Raw genomic sequence first — 18,938 nt, 5'->3', positions numbered from 1 at the left:
GAGAGAGAGAGAGAGAGAGAGAGAAGCGTGAGCGAGAGCGAGAGCGAGAAAGCGAGGACATTCTTTGTTTGTCTGTACAGCATGGCGTTGGGGATCGATGGATGGGAGGGAATGAATGGGGAAGTCGGCTAGGATGGGTCGGAACGAGGAGCTGCGCTGATTTTGTCATGGTCGTCGTTTTTGCCACGTTGTATGATCAGTTATGATTGTCGTCACAAGGGCACGAATAGTCTCTGTTTCTTCTTATTAATTCGGTAATATTTATCAGCCTGAACATTGTCCCTTGCAGTGTGCTGGTTTCGTGATCCACATCACATCGTACATCGAGGCCTGCCATGTTCGGGCGTGATACGGGACAAGGCCAGGTACAGTGCAAGCAGCCGCATCGCTGTGGAGCGAGACACTGTAGAATCCACTCGAGCTGGATCCAACATCTGCGTCGACAACCTCATTGTCAAACTCATACCGGGTCACTCACTTGTCACTTGTCGCTTGTCGCTTGTTCTCAGGCTCAGCAACACTTGGGCCGACGCTTCACTTTGCTTGGCTGCCTCTTCAGTGCTGCACAGCGAAGTGCACCATGCCGTCAGACGAGCTCAGCGATGAGATTGAGGCTCTCAATTCCATATATGGCGATGGCACCCTGTCGCCGTCAACATCATCAGATGCGGTAGATGTGTACGTGCTCGTGCTGCCGGCCGAGGACACAGATGCCGGCGCAGACTCTTCCGACCTCGCCGGCCGCGCCGCGCTACGCCTGTACATCCCGCCGTCGTATCCGTCCTCGGAACCCCCATCGGTGCTGGCCACCCACTCAGCCGGCGCCCACGCCAAGCCCGGCGCCGCAGCCCACGCGCTGACGCTCTTTCGCGCCGCTCTCGCAGAGACGTACACGCCAGGCGAGGTATGCCTCTTTGACGCCATTGAAGACTTCTCCCAGCGCATGCAGGCGTCGGCGCCGGACGCCGCCGCCCCGGCGTCGCACACGCCGTCGCCTTCCCGCTCATGCGCTACGTCGCCAGGCGCAGCAGGGGCATCAGCAACGTGTGCAGACACGCAGACGCCGCCGCCGTGGACGCTCTCGGACCCGCTGACGGAGCTCAAGTCGACGTTTCTCGCGCGGGCGGCAGCCGTGACGTCGCCGGCGCAGGCCAACGCGTACGTGGCGCATCTGCTGGCGACAGACAAGAAGGCGCGGGCGGCGACGCACAATATTACGGCTTGGCGAGTGCGGGGCCCGCGGGGCGCGAGCTTCCAGGACTGCGACGACGACGGCGAGAGCGCGGCTGGCGGCAGGGTACTGAAGCTGCTGCAGATGATGGACGTCTGGGACGTCATGGTTGTCGTGACGCGGTGGTATGGCGGGCAGAAGCTGGGGCCGAGGAGGTTTGCCGTCATCAACATGGTGGCGAGGCAAGCGGTCGTCAGGCTCGTTGGTGAAGCTGCCGGTGGTGGAGGGGGAGGCAAGGGAGGGAAGAAGTAGCCGCCGGGCATAGGGGTTGTAGAACAGATGAATTTGGGCATGGAGCAGAGCCATGATGCAGGACATGTCAAAGACAGCACGATAGTTTGTGGAAGTGGAAGAATTGCTGCCTTTGGGTGTTTGTCGCTTTCGATATTTCATGAATCAGCCTTGTATTTTCATGGAAGCTGCCAGTGGCCTCTGCCTACCGCCTGCCTCGATGTCCTTGATGCTGCCTGCCCCAATCGTTTCTTGATACCGCCTGCCCGATGTCCTTGATGCCGCCTGCTCCAATCGTTTCTTGATGCCGCCTGCCCGGTGTCCTTGATGCCGCCTGCCCGACTTCCTCGATGCCGCCTGCCTCGATATCCTTGAAGGCACCTGCCTCAGATCAGGCTCATGCTCCATGGTCCCCGCTCGTTTCCCTTCGTGATGCATCATGACCGTCGCCGTTTCTTTGGGCTCCAGTAGCCCTGGTATATATCTCAACAGCCCTCCCAACGCCCGGCTACATCCAAATTCAAGCACTGCCTACCGCAGCAGTGGCTCCAAAATCTCCACCGCCCGCCTCGCCTGCTCAGGCGCTAGCACCACCGTTCCCGCAAACGCCGTCGACAGATACGACAGCCCATGGCCCGCAATGACAGGATCCTGCACGAGCCGGCCCGCCACGCCGCACACGATGCCCGTCGCCTCGAGCGGCAGCCCGGCGAGGTCGAGCGAGACGGCCACGAGCTCCTCGTCGGCCGAGCCCACGAGCGTGTCCCCAAACAGCGGCACGAGCGCCCGATCGAGCAGCAGACTCGGCGGGTCGTCGACGGCGAGCGTCAGGCTGAAGAAGCGGGGGCGCGCCACGAGCGCCGACACGACGGACGCATAGAGCCGCGCGTCGGACGTGTCGAGCCAGGTCGGCGGTGGCGCGCGCCGCGACGATGTCGACGACGTCGTCTGGCGCGAACCCAGGCCCGGCCGCGAGAAGGACGTCGGCGAGCCGTGGTTCGGCAGCGGTGTCTCGCGCGCCGAGAGCTGGACGAGGCGCAGCGTCGGGTCGACCGAGGGCACGACGTTGCGTGTCTTGAGCTGGGCGAACGTCCTGTCGAAGAGGGTCGCGAGCGTGGCGGCGTCGGCAGAGGCCGGCGACTCGGGCGTCGCCGTCGAGCTCGCGGCGAGACCAGAGCCCGAGCCCCCCGGTCGCGAGGCCACGAAGCGGTTGCCGTGGTCGGCGGGGCACTGGAAGCCGCGGGCCGTCAGGGCGGCGAGGACGGTGGCGCGGTCCTTGGCGGGCACGAGGATGAAGTCGCTGTAGTAGGTGGAGATGAAGAAGATGGGGATGCCGGCGAGGGCGAGGGGCGCCGTGAGATCGAGGATGCGGGCGACAATGTCCGTGTCGGCGCCCCCGCCGCCGCCGCTAATGACGGAGAGGACGAGATAGGTGTCGGGCGACAGGAAGGCGGGCTTGCGCACGTGCGACGGCAGCGTTTCGAGGATACGGTCAATGGCGGGCCGGAACACGGTGCGCGCCCAGTCGGCGTGGCAGACGACCGAGGCCTCGAGGGGCGTCACGCTGACGTTGAGAAAGTTGTGCTGGTGGTCTTCTGTGAGGCCGGGCAGGCTGTGCTGTGGCCAGGGCGGCGTCTCGCGCGCATCGTCAGGGCTGATGGTTTGCGACTGAGGGAGGAGGGCCTGGAGGACGGGATGCAGAAAGTGGGCGTAGAGCATGGGCGGGAAGTGGATGAGGGAGTACTCCCCGGGCTGTCATTGCTGTTAGGAGGAGAGGAGCTCATGCCTGGAGTCGGCAGGGGGCCAGACTTACGAGGATGGTGATTAGGACATTGGGAGCCACCATGTCGCTCTTCGCATCCTCGAGGGCGGATGTATCACGCCCTTCTCCGAATGTGAGGCAAGGGGTCAAGAGGTCCTTATGCGTCGAACCTTGGTGGAGGTCAATGTGGTGTGTTGACTAGGGCGCTTGAGTCTGGACTTGGTCCTCGAAACGTGAGAGTTGTTGCCCTTGGGAGGAGTCAATGGTGATGGATCGCGAAGTGACTGTAAAAGCCCCCAGAGACCAGATTGAAATAAAATAAAATATCCCCGGCCGGTCTGTGCTGGACCAGTCGCCCAGCCGACTGGGCAGTCCGCCGGCGATGCAATACGATGCGAAGCGGTGGCCCACGACGTGGTGTAAGTGAGGGCCGACAGCGGGCCGGGCGAGAGCGGAAGAAAGAGGGAGAGAGAGAGAGTGAGTGAGAGATAAGGCTGGCGGTGATGAGCTAAGACTGTCACGTCACGGAGATGATAAAGTCGCCGGCCGTGCTACTGTCTATACGAGAAGGAGGTTTTTTTCTTTTGGAAGTTTGCCTTTTATTGGTATCTTCAAAGGCTTCTTCTCCCTTTTTGTCTTTTTGGCGAGTGTGTACGAATTGGGCCCCAAAGTTTAAACGTCACGATGCTTGTGAACGAGACAACGACATTGATGGAAAGCAGACGTCAAAGGAGCGCGATGAAACCCTTACATACAGCCCCCCCCTCCTTCTTCACCCTTCAGGTGGCCTGCGGCCGCAAGACGGGGCCCCTTATCTGCATTCTGCATGGCATCTGGGGGGGACTAGCGACAATGGGGTCTAGCAGGTCGGGTGGTGCTTCGATTGCTTCATGCAGGTTCACCGGGCGGCGGTGTCTCTCTGCTGGCCCTCTTCGGGAGGTTTGGCATCGCTTGAGGGGGCCAATGGTCAGTGGGTTGGTCGAAAGCAGAGACGTACGATGACATGTCTTGTCATGTTCTGCTTTGAGCCAGGGCGCGCCAGCAAGTCGGCCTCTTTGGGTGAGCTGCAGCCTTGTTTCGTACCACTCTGCGTCGACGAGACGGCATCATCCATTGATCGGTCCAACGGAGGCAGGTGATGGCCAGCTGAAAATAATGACATGGCCTTGTTGGCAGATGATGTGAGTGCTGTTCCCCCACGCTGCAACTCTCGATCTGCAACCCTTGGCCCTCACTCCACAACCCTCAACCCTCGATTGCTCTCGCGACCTGATGCGCCGGGCTCGGCAAAGGCAGACAAGCTGGGACGAGGTTTCCCTCTCTACTGCACACGAGTCATGGATACACTTCGAACTTGGCAGACTCGGGGACGTGGACCCGGACTCGTACAGGGAGACCACGGCAGACTAGGCGAGAATGGACAAACACCCAACACGAAGTAGCATCCTTGAACCCCCGAAAGACAATAGCATCACTTGTGCCTATAATTAAAAATGAAAAACGAACACCAACGGCTGAACCCCGCATTGTGCCCTTGTACATGTATACTCCCCAACCCCCTGCTCGAGGTTACACGTGCCGTAGGTGGCTCTCCCAGCTTCAGTTCGAAGCTCAGCTGTGGCGTCTTGCTATGCCTTTGTTTTCCCCCTCATGCCGGCCCAGGGTCTTGTTCCCAAATGTGACAGGGGTCTACCATAATCATCATCGTCGTCATCGTCATCATCGTCAACATGCTCGTTCTGCCGTTTGCTTCTACCCCCTCCCCCCCCCCAGTCTATCTCCGTCATCATACAGCATGTCCCGTATACCTTGAAATCCGTATGCCTTGAGACCCAAGAGCCTGCTCCACGCAATGCTCCCAACGCCCGCTTCGTTGCCGTCTCTCACCTCTCCCATCTGCCCTCGTGACACCCCGTCCAGCCCGCGGCCCCCAAGAGATTCGACAGGTCACCCTGGCGCTGACTGTCGCCAGTCCGTAAAGGGCAGCCTCGTTTCCCTCCTCGGTCAGACAGAGACGTCACCGGACGCCACAGAAGCACCAAAGCACCAATTCCTCCGGCAGGCTGGCCCCTTTTGTCCATAGACAAAGGACCAGCAGCTCACACATTTGTGAGGAAAATTTGTGAGGAAAATTGTCCTTGGCTGACGAGAGCATTGTGATCTATCACAGGGCCTTTGACTCGTCATGCGGCAACCCCGATGCCACTGCTGCTTGTCGATGCTGCTGCTGCTGGTCGACGCCGCCGCGCTGACCACGACTTGTCGTCTGTCAGTTGAATGACAGGCTACACCCCCATGTGCCATCACAGGACGCTACGCAAACCGGCTTTTTTTTGTACGTTGGTCGTCTGCGTTGCTGATCAGATTCTGCTCCACCGATCGGCGGTTGCCTTCGCCAAGACGGGCGCCCGCCGCGGGGGCCGCATCGGCGCCGCCGACCGGGTCGGGTTCTGTATCGTCCTTCTCTGAGACATGGCATGTGCTGTGCTCCGTGTACGGCAGTCGCTGCCATGACCACGACTTGGCGGCTCTACTTCTTGATGCCGACGACGACGAGGTTGCGCGGGCTCTGCTTGTAGTCAAACACCGTCTCCACCCACGCATCCTTGACGACGTCGGCCTCCTCGAGAAACAGCCACCGGTCCGTGACGATGAGCGACTCGACGATGCCCGCGCTAAAGGCCATGAGGCTCCAGACGGCCGACACCTCGCGCCCGCGGCTGGCGAAGCGCGCCTCGTAGTCGGCAATCTCCTCGTCCGTGACGTCGCCCATCTTGGCCTGCACAATGGCGCTGTATTTCGTGTACTCCTTGTTCGTCGTCAGCTTCTGGACGGCCCCGCGCACGTAGGCGTTGAACGACGTGTAGCATCGCTTGTTGAGCGACCCGATGGTCACGGGGTTCGTGCTGACGTCGAACGGCGTGTCGCCCTCGCCCTGGCGGCGCGGCCCACCATGGTCCGCCTCCGCTTCGGCCGTCGTCGTCTGGCCCTCGCCGCTCGGCCGGTGGTACACCTTTGTGATGACGCCGCGGTCGAGGAACATCTTCTGCAGCACGGCGCGGTAGAGGTTGCGCGTGAAGAAGCCGTGGCTCTCGGCCTCGGTCCAGTTGGCCGGCGCCTGGCACGCCATCATGCGCGCCGTAATGTTGAAGCGCACGCCGTGGCCCTCGGACTCGGTCAGCCGCCGGCTGATGGGGAACCCCTCGGGGTCGAACCGCGTCGACTCGGCCATGGGCCGCCCGTTGACGGCCTGCAGCGTCGGTCGTACGTAAGGGAACTTGTACGTTGGCGGGCCGAGCTTTTCCGTCATGAGGTTGTAGCAGCACCCGACAATGGCGACGGCGTGGATCGCCGGGTTCAGCACGAGCGACCGGATGCCGTAGTGTGACAGGTTGCCGCACGAGTGGATTGACATGGCCATCATGCGGAGGCCCTCCCTGGGCTGCGCCCGCTCGTCCGCCGTCGTCACCTCGTCCTCAATCTTGCGAATGACCTCGGTGAGGTCGCCGCTCTCGAGCCGGCTGACGACGTACGAGACGGACCCGCGGCCCGCCTCGCGCACGCACTCGTGCACGAGCTCCTTGGCCGGGCGCAGGTCGGCCGCCGCGTCGGCGGCCACATTCCGGCCGCTCGCGAGCCGCGCCTCCGTCTTGACGTCGAGCGGCTTCTGGCCGTCGTCGTGCTGCTGCTGCTTCTGCTCGTCGACGACCTGCAGCCACATTTTCTTGTTGCGCATGACCTTTTCCCGCGTCGACAGCCCCGCCTTGACGTCGAGCGCACGCGACGCCTCAATATTGTGCGCCCGCCCCTCGACGGCCACGACGTGCCGGTTGTACGGCGGCAGCGCCAGCGTGCGTCCGAGGTAGTTCTGCCCGCTGCCAAAGTCGACGAGGTGCGTGATGGCCCCGCCGCCGTCGCTGCGCTCCTTGTCGTCGCCGGCGCTCTGCGCGGCGATCGACGCCGCCAGATCGTCGACGTAGTCGGCAAAGTTGATCACCTCGTGGACCTTCTTGGGGTTCATGCCGATGGCCACCTTGCGCGTCAGCCCACCCGGCACGAGCGCTTTCCCCTTCCCCTGGATCGGCGGCGGCGCGCGGCGTGGCGCGAAGCCCCGGCGCAGCGAGAGGCGGCGCACATCGCGAATGTACCGCTCCAGCGCGGGCGGCGGCCTCTCGGCCTCGGGCAGGGCGTCGAGATCGCGGCGCAGCAGCAGATCAACAAATTCCATGGGCTCCTGGGCGAGGATGTACGGCTGCCAGTCGGCCGGCAAGCTCATCTCGTAGAGACTGCGGTCGTTGGTGAAGAAGTCGAGCAGGTGGACGCCGCCAGCAAACATCTGGAACGTGTCGCACGTGTTGGCAAAGGTGAGGAGCGAGGAGACATAATCCTCGGACGATGTAAAGTCGTCCGAGTAGGGGAGCGGCCTCTCTGGTCTCATTGTGACTTTATTTTCTTCCGACTCTGACGTTTTTTTGGGGGGGGGGGGGGGTTCTTCCTATGCTGTGGTGGATATGGGTTCTGGTACGACGTGCCGTACTCGTGAGGCAGAGATCCGTACTGAAAGAGAATGAGTGACTTGTGAGCAACTGAACGAGAGACGTGTGCCCGGATTTGCGACTACATAGCAGTGAGTGACTGTATATGACAAGCTTCATGTAAAACGTACAAGTGCACCGCGGGGTCCTTCGTGAAATGGGAAATTGTCGGTGAACCCCCCACCTTCACCTTGCATCCCCTCCATCTCTCGGTCACGCTCGGTCAGATCTGGTCACCACAATCATCCGATGAACTTCCGGGTGCCTGGCCTCTCCTGAACGCGCAACGTCATCCCGCGTTCCCCCATGGTCATCGCACTCTAGCACGAGCTTCGAAAGACACACCCTGCACACCAATGCCGCGAAATCCCCCCACCTCATCGCTACCTCCAGGATAATGGCCTCCCCAAACGACGAGGACCCCTTCCTCCAGGTCCAGCAGTATGTCCCCCTCCCCCCCTGAGCTGAGCTGACCAGGGGTAGCAGCTCCTCTCGATAGTCACCATCCAAAGCTAACGACTCCAACCACAGGGACGTCCTCGCACAGCTCGACCACACGCGCCCTCTCTTCAAGTCCTACCTCCGCATCCGCTCCCTCTCGACGACCGCCTCCTCCCCCGAGCTCGCCGCCGCCCGCACAGACCTCGAGTCCGCCCTCGCCTCGCTCGCCGAAGACCTCGCCGACCTCGTCGACTCCGTCTCCGCCATCGAGGATGACCCCTCCCAATTCGGCCTCGCCGCGACCGAGGTGACCCGTCGCAAGCGCCTCGTGCAAGACGTCGGCGCCGAGGTGGCCTCGATGCGCAGCGAGCTCGCCAAGACACTCGCCGCGGGCGCCTCCCCTGGCGGCGGCGGCGACCTCCCCGACCCCAACGCCTTCAACCTCGGCGACGACGACGACGACGCCTACGCCGAGTTCGAGCAGCAGCAGCAGCAGGAGATGATGCGCGAGCAGGACACGCACCTCGACGGCGTCTTCCAGACGGTCGGCAACCTGCGCCGCCAGGCCGACGACATGGGCCGCGAGCTCGAGGAGCAGCGCGAGATGCTCGAGGTCGTCGACACGGTCGCCGACCGCGTCGGCGGCCGCCTGCAGACGGGCGTCGCCAAGCTGCAGTACGTCGTGCGCAGGAACGAGGACCGTCTGAGCAGCTGCTGCATCGGGGTGCTCATCCTCGTGCTGTGCATCTTGCTCGTGCTGCTGCTGATCTTGTAAGCTGGCTGGCGTGGGCTGGCCGAGGACAGGGAAAACCCTCGTGGGCGAGAAAGGGGTGGGACACTGCGGATATCCTGGTGCATTGGTCATGAGACAGCGATTTTTTTTATTTTATTTTGGGTATGGCATGCGTGCTCGGGGCTGCCATTTTGTCACTATACGGGATGGAGTTTTGTGTTTCATAGTGTTGATGCCTTCAGCGTCAAGCCTTCAGTGTCAAGCCTTCAGCGTCAAGCCTTTCGGTGCCATTTGTTTGACACCAATTGATCCCTTTCAAAACCGGTACTCGGAACGCACGTCTTGGAACATGACTTGCGCAACCGACTGACCTTGCTCATTCCGATGCTCTATCTTTGCAGACGCCGTCTACCCAACTAACAAGCATCGAGGCGACGCACTGTGGCCCGCCTCTCGAGGCCATGCCCCGAAACCCATACATGAATGCCATGCATCCCAAACGCCAGTCATACACCGGCCGCGGCCGAAAAGAAATTTGTCGCAAGCCGATCAAATCTGTCCCTCTGGCTGCTACCAGGCGATTTATCCCATGCAGTCGTATCTGCGCGGCCCGTCTGGTCACACCACCAGCCGACCTACTCGAGAGCCCAACCCCGAGCTTCATTGATTCACTCAGGCCAGAGCGAGACCCGAATCCCGCTGCAGGACCTGTCCCAAGACTTGCAGCGCCTGCGCCGTGTGGCTCGTGGCGGGTGCCTTCTTGGGAAACTCGACCAGAGCCGTACGCAGGGCCTCGATGGCCGCGTTGCCGTAAAACTGCAGAAAACGCGTCTCGTGCCCGTCAATCATGGCCTTGAGCACCGTGTATTGCGTGTTCGAGATGAGGGCCGGAGGTGAGTTGACTATCTTGGCCATGGCCGTCCAGTAGTGACTCGGCGGGTACGGGTTCTTCTTCGACGCCTTGCTAAAGTCGCGCAGCGATATGGACGCAAAGCCGGCGCCCAGTCCTGTCATACGGTCCGAGTGTGCCTGTTCTGAGATCCAGCGGCCGTCCTCCCTCCTCCAGCCGACCGCGATGCGGCCCGCCTCGGTCCTGTCGTTGCCGCGCGCGCCGAAAAGCACCGGGCAAGCGACCCGGAACTTGGCGATCAGAATGTCGATCATGGGCTTGCCGCGCCAGTGGAAGTCGGGATTCGAGAACAGATGCGCTGCCACGATGCCGATGGGCTCCGCCGATTTCGGGTTGGCGCCGACCTCGCTAGCAAACTGGTGGATCATGGCCTTTGACAAGTGGCTCAGGAGGTAGATGAATACGGCTGGCAGCTGCGGGCCGTTGTGCACTGCACCCTCAACGGGGTCTCGTGAATCGGCCACGAAGATCGATCCGTCGACCAGATAACTCGGCACCGAGCCGTCGAGCGACTCTTTCAAGGTGGCAACGATTGTGTTGATCTGCAGCTCGCGGGTTAGCTTGGAACGCCGGAAGACGGGGGCTTGTGGCCTGCTGTACTCACCGGCCTCGCGTTGGCGCCCTTGCCGGCCGTGAGCTGACCCATTGCCTTGCGTGCCTGACGACGCATGTCTCCAAGTTTGCCCTTCAGGGGCGAGCCAACAACTTTAGACTGTTTGTCAAGCTCTTTACGGAGCTTCTTCAGCTCCTGATGAATTTGTGCGTATCGGTCCGAGGTAGGAAGAGCCGCCACAGCAGGTGCAGCTTGGTTGGCGGTGGCCGCCGGCGCCGCCGCAGTAGCTCGGGCGCCATTGAGTTGCGGCGTCGCTGCAGGAGCGGGCGTCGTTTGTGCTGGCTTCTGTACAGGCGCAAAGGGTGAAGGCGTCTTGAGCAAGCCCGTTTGAGGTGTCGTCGTCGGTGCTGGCTGTGTCGTAGCTGCCGGCGATTCTTCCTTCTTCACGGCGGCATCGGCACCATTGACCGCCGGTGCAGCTTGCGGTTTGGCCGCTGGCGGTGGTTGCGGTTTCGGCTGAGGCGGAAGCTCTGGAACCTTTTGGGCTTGCAGGTCGCGCAGCTTTTGTTGCTCTGCCCGCACCCTCTCCTCTTCCTTCAGCCTCTCCTGCTCTCTCAGCTGCAGCGCCCTGAGCCGCTGTGCTTCCTCGGCGATCCGACGTCGGTCGTCCTCCGCACGGCGCTGCTCTTCCTGCAGTTGGTGGAGCTTGCCGATTCGAAGGGCATTCAGCCTCACCCGCTCATGCTCGAGTCTGGCATTCTCGAGGGCCTCACGATGGCTCACTTCGGAATTGCGGTCCTCGTTCAGGTAATCGGAAAAGGAGTGTCGTTCGGGGCTCGATCGGATGGGGCTGCCATAGTTCCTCTTGGCCGCAGCATCAGCAGCGGCGGCAGGGGAGGGCGAGCCGCGAGCCGCCATGGTCCAGGACTCGAAAGCGTCCTACAGCATCTGGGGGGGGTGTGGATCGCGGCAGGAAGGCGCGTACGCGATTGAGCAAAGTGTGCAACGCGCCGCGGGGGTTGTATGTCCACAAGGGTGAAGGGGCAGAGGGGGGTAAAAGAAGGCTAAAAGGCAAAGGGGGTGATTGACACAGGCCAAGGTCTGACGATGGTGTTGTGAAGCAAATCGAGGGTCCGTGGTCTTGGGTGGGCGAGGCTTGTAGTCGAACCTTTCGCGATGGGGGGAGATCTGAGAGGGGTGCAAGGGGGTCAGAAAGCCGTGTCAAGGCGCGCTCTGATGCAACCATTCGGGGCACTCAGACACGGAGGTGCAAAAGTGCAGAGCGGGTCCCAAGGAGGGGGGGTGAGAAGGGGGGTGAGCTGTCGGCTGGCAGTGGTGGGGTTTCCTTGTCTCGGACAGTCAATGTGGCAACAGCTTTTTTGGAGGTTAACAGAGCATTGTGCCGCCATTGACTCAGTCGACCATGGAAAGTCTCGTTTGTGCGCCTTGTAGTGAGGAAATTATGGTTGCCGATTCAAATGCCCTCTCCCCCCCCCTTATGTTACTGTCTGCCATGATACCGATTTTCAAGATGGAAGCCAGTACCAGACGTTGATTTGATCAGCAATTCTTCTGTTGGTACGACGTCGAGCCTCATGGCCGATGATGCCCGATCAGGCCAGCGAGCGCTGCACCTAGGGACTTGGGACAGGACGCCGGGCGGTCAGTGGCGGCAGTCCCACCTGGGGTCTCGGGAGGGCTACCAGGTAGTGCGCCCCCCGTAAGCTCTGGGGCGAATCAATAGCCCCAGGCAGGGGAAGGGGGCGATCCAGTCTCGCCCCCAAGGCCCATATATCCCCCCAATCCGGTTCAGAGCACCGGGTGGGCTCGACACAGGGGTGGAGCTGTTGGTGGAACACGGGATGCCCTGTGCTTTGCTGCCAGCCTGGCCGTTGCTGCTGGCTGGCAGGCTGTTGCCGTTCTGTTGCTGTAGCTGGCTGTCCCTGCCCATGTATGGTAGGTCCCCAGGAAGGCAGTAGGTTCTGGTGGACACGCCAGTGGGCAGGTGCTGCCTGGTCAATGAATGTGCTCGGGCCAGGCTTGGTGGGCTGTTGCTCTCCCCTTCTTCCTCTTCTTGGCTTCCTCTTTTTGGCTTCCTCTTTTTGGCGGCCCTAGCCCGCCCGGGTGCCAGTCGCCCAGGTGGACCTGGTCTGGGCTGTTGCTGGCCTAACCCCAACTTCCCCCCCCAGCTGCAGCAACCACGACCACATCCAAACCTTCCCTCCACCTTGCCTCTGCTTCCACCCTCGTCTTCGCCTTCACAATCCACCACCCACGATCGCAGCGTCCATCCTGCTTCCACACAGCTCTCTCCCGGTCTCTCCAAGAGAGGGCCATCCATCCTTCTACATCATCCATCTGACCCTCTCTTCGAACCTACCCCTCCAAAAATCTACCTACCCATCTTGTCGTGTCTCTCCACGCTCCTTGCTCTGACTCTGTAGAGCTCCAGCTCGTTCCCTACCTACCTACATTGGACCTCCCGCCATACCCGACAGACCACGCAAGATTGGACAAACACAAACTCACAAGTTGCCGTACATCCATCTACACCCTCCTTGGATCCCCCCTCCCATCCACCGCTCCGTGTGCACGAGTACACAGTCACACTCCTCCACCGTCCTTAGACATTCAAACCCATACGTCGAGATAAATTCGACGGCCGACATCTTCCAACAAGACCACATACAACCCACACACCTGCAATCCCATCCCCACTGCCAACCAGCAAGGATACCTCTGACGACTACCAACACGCGCACACGACGTGCAACTCCTGCGCCGTATCCAACATGGACCAGCAGCAGCAGCAACAGCAGCAGCCCCAGCAGCCGGCCCAGGCCCAGGCCCAGGCCCAGGCGCCGCCGACAGGCGGTGTCCACGGCCCTGCTGGGCGTAGGCTTCACATTGCGCACCGCAGAAGCCCTTCGGAGCTGACGCCGCTGGTGAGCATGTTCCAAAACCCTGGCAGTAAGTGATGCCCTTGTTTCTTGATTTATCCGTTGATGACCGGCTGTATCCTCGCCAGTCGTCATGCGTCATCCGACGGCCCCGAACCACCCCTCCATGTGTTTCGGTGTACCACTTCTCGAGTAGCACATGCTGACTGGACCTTTCAATTCTGCAGTGGAACAACTCGCTATCCAGCAGCAGATCGAGCTTCTGCAGCAGCAGCAGCAGCAGATTCAAGCTACTCAGCAACAATACATGAACATGGGCATGATCCCCCCGACCCAACAACTCGGCCCCGGCGGTGCTTTCAATCCCTTGCAGCCAGCCATGCCCGGCATGAACCACCAGAATGCCTTCCAGTTCCCTCAACAGATCCCTCAGCAGAATCTGGCTCCTCCCACCCAGCCCATGGCCCACCGCCGCAACCAGTCGGCCCTCCCCAACATGGGTATGGGACCTCCTCCCGCTCCCTCCTCTGGTGCCTCCGGCTCTGCCTTTGGTAGTTTCGAGAACCAGGGCGCCCAGGGTCGTGAGAACGCCGGCGCCAGCCGCGGCCGCGGCGGTGGCGCTGGCGGTGGTGGCCATCAGCGTAGACACTCTTTGGCGCTCGCAGACGCGAAGAAGGCTGCAGACATCGCTCAACAGAAGCGTACAACATCCGGCTTCCAGTTCCCCGGCCCCAATGCCGCTCCTGAGAATGGCGCCGAAGGCGCGAGCGCCCCAGCTCAGCCCGAGATTGCTCAGGGCTCCTCTGGTGCCGGCCGTGGTCGCGGAGGCCACGGTCGTAGCCAGAGCATGGCTGTCGGCGCCGCCGGCCGTGGAGGCGGTGCTGGCCGCGGTGGTGCCCTAAACTTCACCCCCGACGTGGCTGGCCAGTCCAACGACTTCCAGCGCCGCGGCAGCGCTACCGGCGGGCATGCCAGGACTGGATCCCGCAACTTTGAGGGCAACTGGCGCAACCAGAGCCAGACCCAGGACCAGGCCGGAGCCCAGGGCGGCCAGCAGGGCTTCCAGCCCGGCCACCGCTCCCGTGGCTCTGTCAACCAGTCCATTTCCAACTTCCAATTCCCCCAGCAGGGCCAGATGATGCAGATGCCGGGTCAAATGATGCCCTTCCAGATGTACCCTGGACAGGCTCTCAACCCCATGCAGATCAACCAGCTCCAGGCTTTGCAGGCTGCTCAGATGGGCGGTCAGCAATTTGTTGGTCTTCAGGGAAGCCAGCATGCCGGCCAGATGGGCGGCAACCAGAACCAGCAGCAACAGAGGAAGACCCTCTTCACTCCTTATCTCCCCCAGGCTACCCTGCCTGCGCTCCTCGGCGACGGCCAGCTTGTGTCTGGTATCCTCCGTGTCAACAAGAAGAACCGTAGCGACGCCTACGTTTCCACCCAGGATGGCCTGCTCGATGCCGACATCTTCATCTGCGGCAGCAAGGACCGCAACCGTGCCTTGGAAGGCGACCTCGTTGCCGTTGAGCTCCTCGACGTTGACGAGGTTTGGTCGCAGAAGCGCGAAAAGGAAGAAAAGAAGAAGCGCAAGGACATCACCGACACCCGCTCGGGATCCACCAACCAGGGACAGAACCAGTCCTCTAACAATGCCGACGACAGCACCCCCGCCGAGGGCGGTCTTCGGCGTCGTGGCAGTCTCCGCCAGCGTCCCACGCAGAAGAAGAATGACGACGTGGAAGTTGAGGGCCAGAGCCTGCTCCTCGTCGAGGAGGAGGAGATCAGCGATGACCACAAACCTCTTTATGCTGGCCACATTGTTGCCGTCGTTGAGCGTGTTGCCGGCCAGATGTTCTCCGGTACACTAGGTCTCCTCCGACCCAGCAGCCAGGCCACCAAGGAAAAGCAGGAGGCCGAGCGTGCTGCCAGGGATGGCGGCAACAACCGCCACAACGACAACCGCCAGCATGATAAGCCCAAGATTGTCTGGTTCAAGCCGACAGACAAGCGTGTTCCTCTCATTGCCATTCCTACCGAGCAAGCCCCGCGCGACTTTGTCGAGAAGCACCAGGATTATGCCGATAGGATCTTTGTGGCTTGCATAAAGCGCTGGCCCATCACCTCTCTGCACCCCTTCGGTACTCTCGTCGAGCAGCTCGGCCGCATGGGTGACCTGAAGGTCGAGACGGATGCTCTTCTTCGCGACAACAACTTTGCGTCTGACGAATTCTCTGAGGCTGTTCTGCGCAGCATTGGCCTGCAGGACTGGTCCCTCGAGAAGGAGGAAGAGGCTGCCCTTACCGAGCGTCGTGACTTCCGCGACGAGAAGGTCATCACGCTCGATCTTGACGGCTCTGTCGAGCTTGGCAATGCCATTCACATCAAGACCCAGCCTGATGGCAAGATTGACATTGCCGTCCACGTGCCCGACGTCACCCACTTCGTCAAGGCTAACTCTCTCGTCGACCGCGAGGCTAAGAAGCGCGGCACTGCTGTGCACTTGGTCAACCGCACTTGCGCCCTGCTCCCTCCTAAGATCAGTGGAGAGGTGTGCTCCCTTGCGCCTGGTGAGGAGCGCCTGGCCGTCAGTGTCCTCTTCCGTGTCAACCCTCACAACGGATCTGTCGCTGAAGGTGACACCTGGGTTGGCAAGAGTATCATCAAGAGCACTGGCAAGATCTCCGTCCAGGAGATTGACGCGGCCCTTGGCGGCCAAGCTGACTGGACCCACGAGTCTGTCCAGCTCAAGGATGTGCAAATCCTCAATGCTGTCGCCGAGAAATTCCGTGAGGCCCGTCTCGGTGCCGGCGGCGAGCCCATCGCCCCACTCCGCCTGCTCCAGCAGCTCGATGACGAGAACATCCCCATCAAGCACAACATTTTCGATTCATCCGCTGCCACCGAGCTCGTCGAGGAGCTCATGCACAAGGCCAACACCTACGTCGCTCAGCGCATCGCCCAGGGTCTGCCCGAGAAGGCCCTTCTTCGTCGCCAGGCTGCCCCCAACCCTCGCCGTCTGCAGACTTTCTCTGACCGCATGAACGCTCTGAAGTATGACGTTGATGTGTCCAGCAGCGGTGCCCTGCAAAACAGCCTGTTCAAGGTTGATGACCAAGACATTCGCAAGGGTATGGAGACACTTGTCTCCAAGTCGATGCAGCGCGCCAAGTACTTCATCGCTGGCAAGACGAACAAGCAGCTGTGGCCGCACTACGCTCTTAACACACCCCTTTACACTCACTTCACTTGCCCCACTCGTCGCTACGCCGATGTCATTGTTCACCGCCAGCTTGAGGCTGTCCTGTCTGAGGGCAAGATTGAGTACACGGAAGAGCTTGAGAACCTTGTCAAGACCATCGAGTCATGCAACACCAAAAAGGACTCGGCGCAGAACGCTCAGGAGCAGAGCATTCACATTGAGTCTTGCCGCGATATGGACAAGAAGCGACAGGAGGTCAACGGCGATCTCATCACTGAGGGTATCGTTATTTGTGTTTATGAGTCGGCCTTCGACGTGCTCATTCCTGAGTGGGGCTTTGAAAAGCGTGTGCATTGCGACCAGCTGCCTCTCAAGAAGGCCGAGTTCCGAAAGGAAAAGCGCGTTTTGGAGCTGTACTGGGAGAAGGGTGTGCCCAGCTCGGCGTACGTGCCCGAGGACGAGCGTCCCAAGGCGGCGGCTTCACAGCGCGTCACGAACGCACGCGCCGCGGCTCGTCAGGCCGAGGAAGCGGACCGCGCCCGCAAGGAGCGTGAGGAGGCGGCACGCAAGCAGACGGAGACTGGCACCATCTCTACGGATGATGTCGATGCCCTCTTCGATGATGACGAAGATAACGCGTCGGATATTACTGAGGCCATGGCCGGCGCGTCTCTCGCGGAACGGCCCACGCAGAGCGTCCCAGGCTCGCCGACTCGCACGTCGTCCAACGCCAAGGGCCTGCAGAGAACCCGATCGGACTCGAAGGTGCCCGTCTCGGAGGCGCCGGAGACGCGCCTGTCGAACAAGGAGAAGTACCTCAGCCTGTTCAAGCTGCGTGAGGAAGGCGGCGAGTACATCCAGGACGTGACCGAGATGACGCGCGTGCCGGTGATTCTCAAGACGGATCTTACCAAGAGCCCTCCGTAAGTTGATCCCCTAGTCCTCCTCATGACGAAACAAACCATTTCTAACCTAGAAACAGTTGCCTGACCATCCGTTCCCTCAACCCTTACGCCCTGTGAAAAGGATCTGGGCCAGATGGCGCGAGAGTGGAAAGGGGAGGGAAGCAGTGGCGGAAGATGAGACGAAACGAGCAAGAGGAAGATAATGGGCTTCACAAGGATAGTATATGAATTATCTGGAAAGGCCCCAAAGGGCGTCCGGGCATGTACGTATGTATGTGCTTGGGAGCGAACGGGAGGGGGGGGGGACGTCGAAGAGTTCGGCTGTCCCGAAGCGAAAAGTGGCGCAAAAAATGCGTGCCACACTGGAGAGAGCGGACAGCATCAGATAAGACAGTCGAGAATGCGTTGATGCGATTGCTTTTGCTTTTGCGCAGTGATGCTAACTTTGGTCTGACTGGTGCATTGCTACTTGATGATGTGCAGGTGTACAGTTCCAGGGCAGTGAAGAGGTCGCGGCAGCATGACAAGAGACGAGTCGGTAATGCAACCGTTGTAGGGATCGAGTCGCGAATCGTGACAGACATGATTGGGACAGCGGGACGTGGACTGGCCGTGAGGGGATCTGCGTTTCACCGGACAGACAGGCTGGGCGGTAGCCGGTTTGGGACTGAAGCTGAAGCGGAAGTGGTGATGAGAGGGGCACATTGATGCTTGTGCAGAGTGTGTTATCGGGAGGGGGCCTCTTTGACTTTTTCTTTTCATTGTTTTTCCGGTAACGAGATGGGATGGGATGCTACCTACCTAGGCAAGGTGCTCGATGATGATCCTCGCTGTCAGGTCAGGTCAGGGGGCAGGCAGGCGAGCGGTAGGAACCTAAGACTGGGGGAGAGCACAAGAGCGGGCGGGCATGACAGGCTTGGTACCTACTGTAGCTCGGTCTGCTGAAGTGACCCCAGGCGGGGATTTGCTGCCAGGATTCCCCAAATCAGGCCATTCTCCCTTTTGCGGTTTTGGAGGCGAAGAGGCGCACACATCTAGCGAGCGTCGCAGGAGGGCGATCGTACAGGGCGACGAACGGCGGTTGCAGTGCTTGGAAGGTGCTAGCCTTGGTAGGGCGCTGGGCCGCTGGCGTGCTGGGCAGGAGGTCGGGGTGCAGGAGTTGATATGCAGGAGGTGTGCGCATGGTGCAGATGCTCCGTGGGGTTCTTAATGAATGCGCTATGGGGAAGGTGGCTTGCTTGTCATACCTACCTTACCTACCTTAAAAAAGGTACCTACCTAAGGCACGTAACCTAGGTAGGTAGGTACAGCACATGATGAGACCTTGATACTGACAGGAGGCGCTGTGGCGGCGCGCTTGGCAGCCAAGACAGCTACCTACCTGGAAAGAGCTTTGCAGCTCAGCCAGCAGCTGTGGGGCTCGGGAAGGGGGTCGTGCCTTGCGACTGTTGCACCATGATGCCGTGTGTCAGGACCGTTTCGGCGGACGGCCTGTGGGCGACCCGGGCGCAGAATGCTACACGGCGCGCTCCACC

General features: G+C 60.9%; 6 protein-coding genes across 6 annotated transcripts; 3 read left to right on the top strand and 3 right to left on the bottom strand.

The window, feature by feature from the left end:
* Positions 1 to 580: 580 nt before the first annotated feature.
* D7B24_009099 (uncharacterized protein) lies at positions 581 to 1,483 on the top strand (the record flags this gene model as incomplete). Its single annotated transcript, XM_028643177.1, has 1 exon — positions 581 to 1,483. One exon carries the CDS (start codon positions 581 to 583, stop codon positions 1,481 to 1,483), a length of 903 nt encoding a protein of 300 aa, XP_028493156.1.
* A 510-nt stretch (positions 1,484 to 1,993) lies between these two features.
* Positions 1,994 to 3,308, bottom strand: D7B24_009098 (uncharacterized protein; the record flags this gene model as incomplete). Its single annotated transcript, XM_028643176.1, has 2 exons — positions 1,994 to 3,214; positions 3,276 to 3,308. 2 exons carry the CDS (start codon positions 3,306 to 3,308, stop codon positions 1,994 to 1,996), a joined length of 1,254 nt encoding a protein of 417 aa, XP_028493155.1.
* A 2,446-nt stretch (positions 3,309 to 5,754) lies between these two features.
* D7B24_009097 (uncharacterized protein) lies at positions 5,755 to 7,662 on the bottom strand (the record flags this gene model as incomplete). Its single annotated transcript, XM_028643175.1, has 1 exon — positions 5,755 to 7,662. One exon carries the CDS (start codon positions 7,660 to 7,662, stop codon positions 5,755 to 5,757), a length of 1,908 nt encoding a protein of 635 aa, XP_028493154.1.
* Positions 7,663 to 8,156: 494 nt separating this feature from the next.
* On the top strand, positions 8,157 to 9,353 carry D7B24_009096 (uncharacterized protein; the record flags this gene model as incomplete). Its single annotated transcript, XM_028643174.1, has 3 exons — positions 8,157 to 8,200; positions 8,291 to 8,971; positions 9,335 to 9,353. The coding sequence occupies 3 exons, from the start codon at positions 8,157 to 8,159 to the stop codon at positions 9,351 to 9,353; spliced, it is 744 nt and encodes a 247-aa protein (XP_028493153.1).
* Positions 9,354 to 9,605: 252 nt separating this feature from the next.
* D7B24_009095 (uncharacterized protein) lies at positions 9,606 to 11,314 on the bottom strand (the record flags this gene model as incomplete). The annotated part of the gene is made up of 2 exons (XM_028643173.1): positions 9,606 to 10,385; positions 10,448 to 11,314. 2 exons carry the CDS (start codon positions 11,312 to 11,314, stop codon positions 9,606 to 9,608), a joined length of 1,647 nt encoding a protein of 548 aa, XP_028493152.1.
* A 1,874-nt stretch (positions 11,315 to 13,188) lies between these two features.
* On the top strand, positions 13,189 to 17,425 carry D7B24_009094 (uncharacterized protein; the record flags this gene model as incomplete). The annotated part of the gene is made up of 2 exons (XM_028643172.1): positions 13,189 to 13,366; positions 13,524 to 17,425. 2 exons carry the CDS (start codon positions 13,189 to 13,191, stop codon positions 17,423 to 17,425), a joined length of 4,080 nt encoding a protein of 1,359 aa, XP_028493151.1.
* Positions 17,426 to 18,938: the final 1,513 nt, after the last annotated feature.

The sequence above is a fragment of the Verticillium nonalfalfae genome (assembly GCF_003724135.2).
Source record: "Verticillium nonalfalfae strain VnAa140/NRRL 66861 chromosome Unknown scaffold_88, whole genome shotgun sequence".
Taxonomy (NCBI): Eukaryota; Fungi; Ascomycota; class Sordariomycetes; order Glomerellales; family Plectosphaerellaceae; genus Verticillium; species Verticillium nonalfalfae.
Note: the sequence above shows the minus strand (reverse complement) of the source record. Positions and strands in the feature narration are given on the sequence as shown.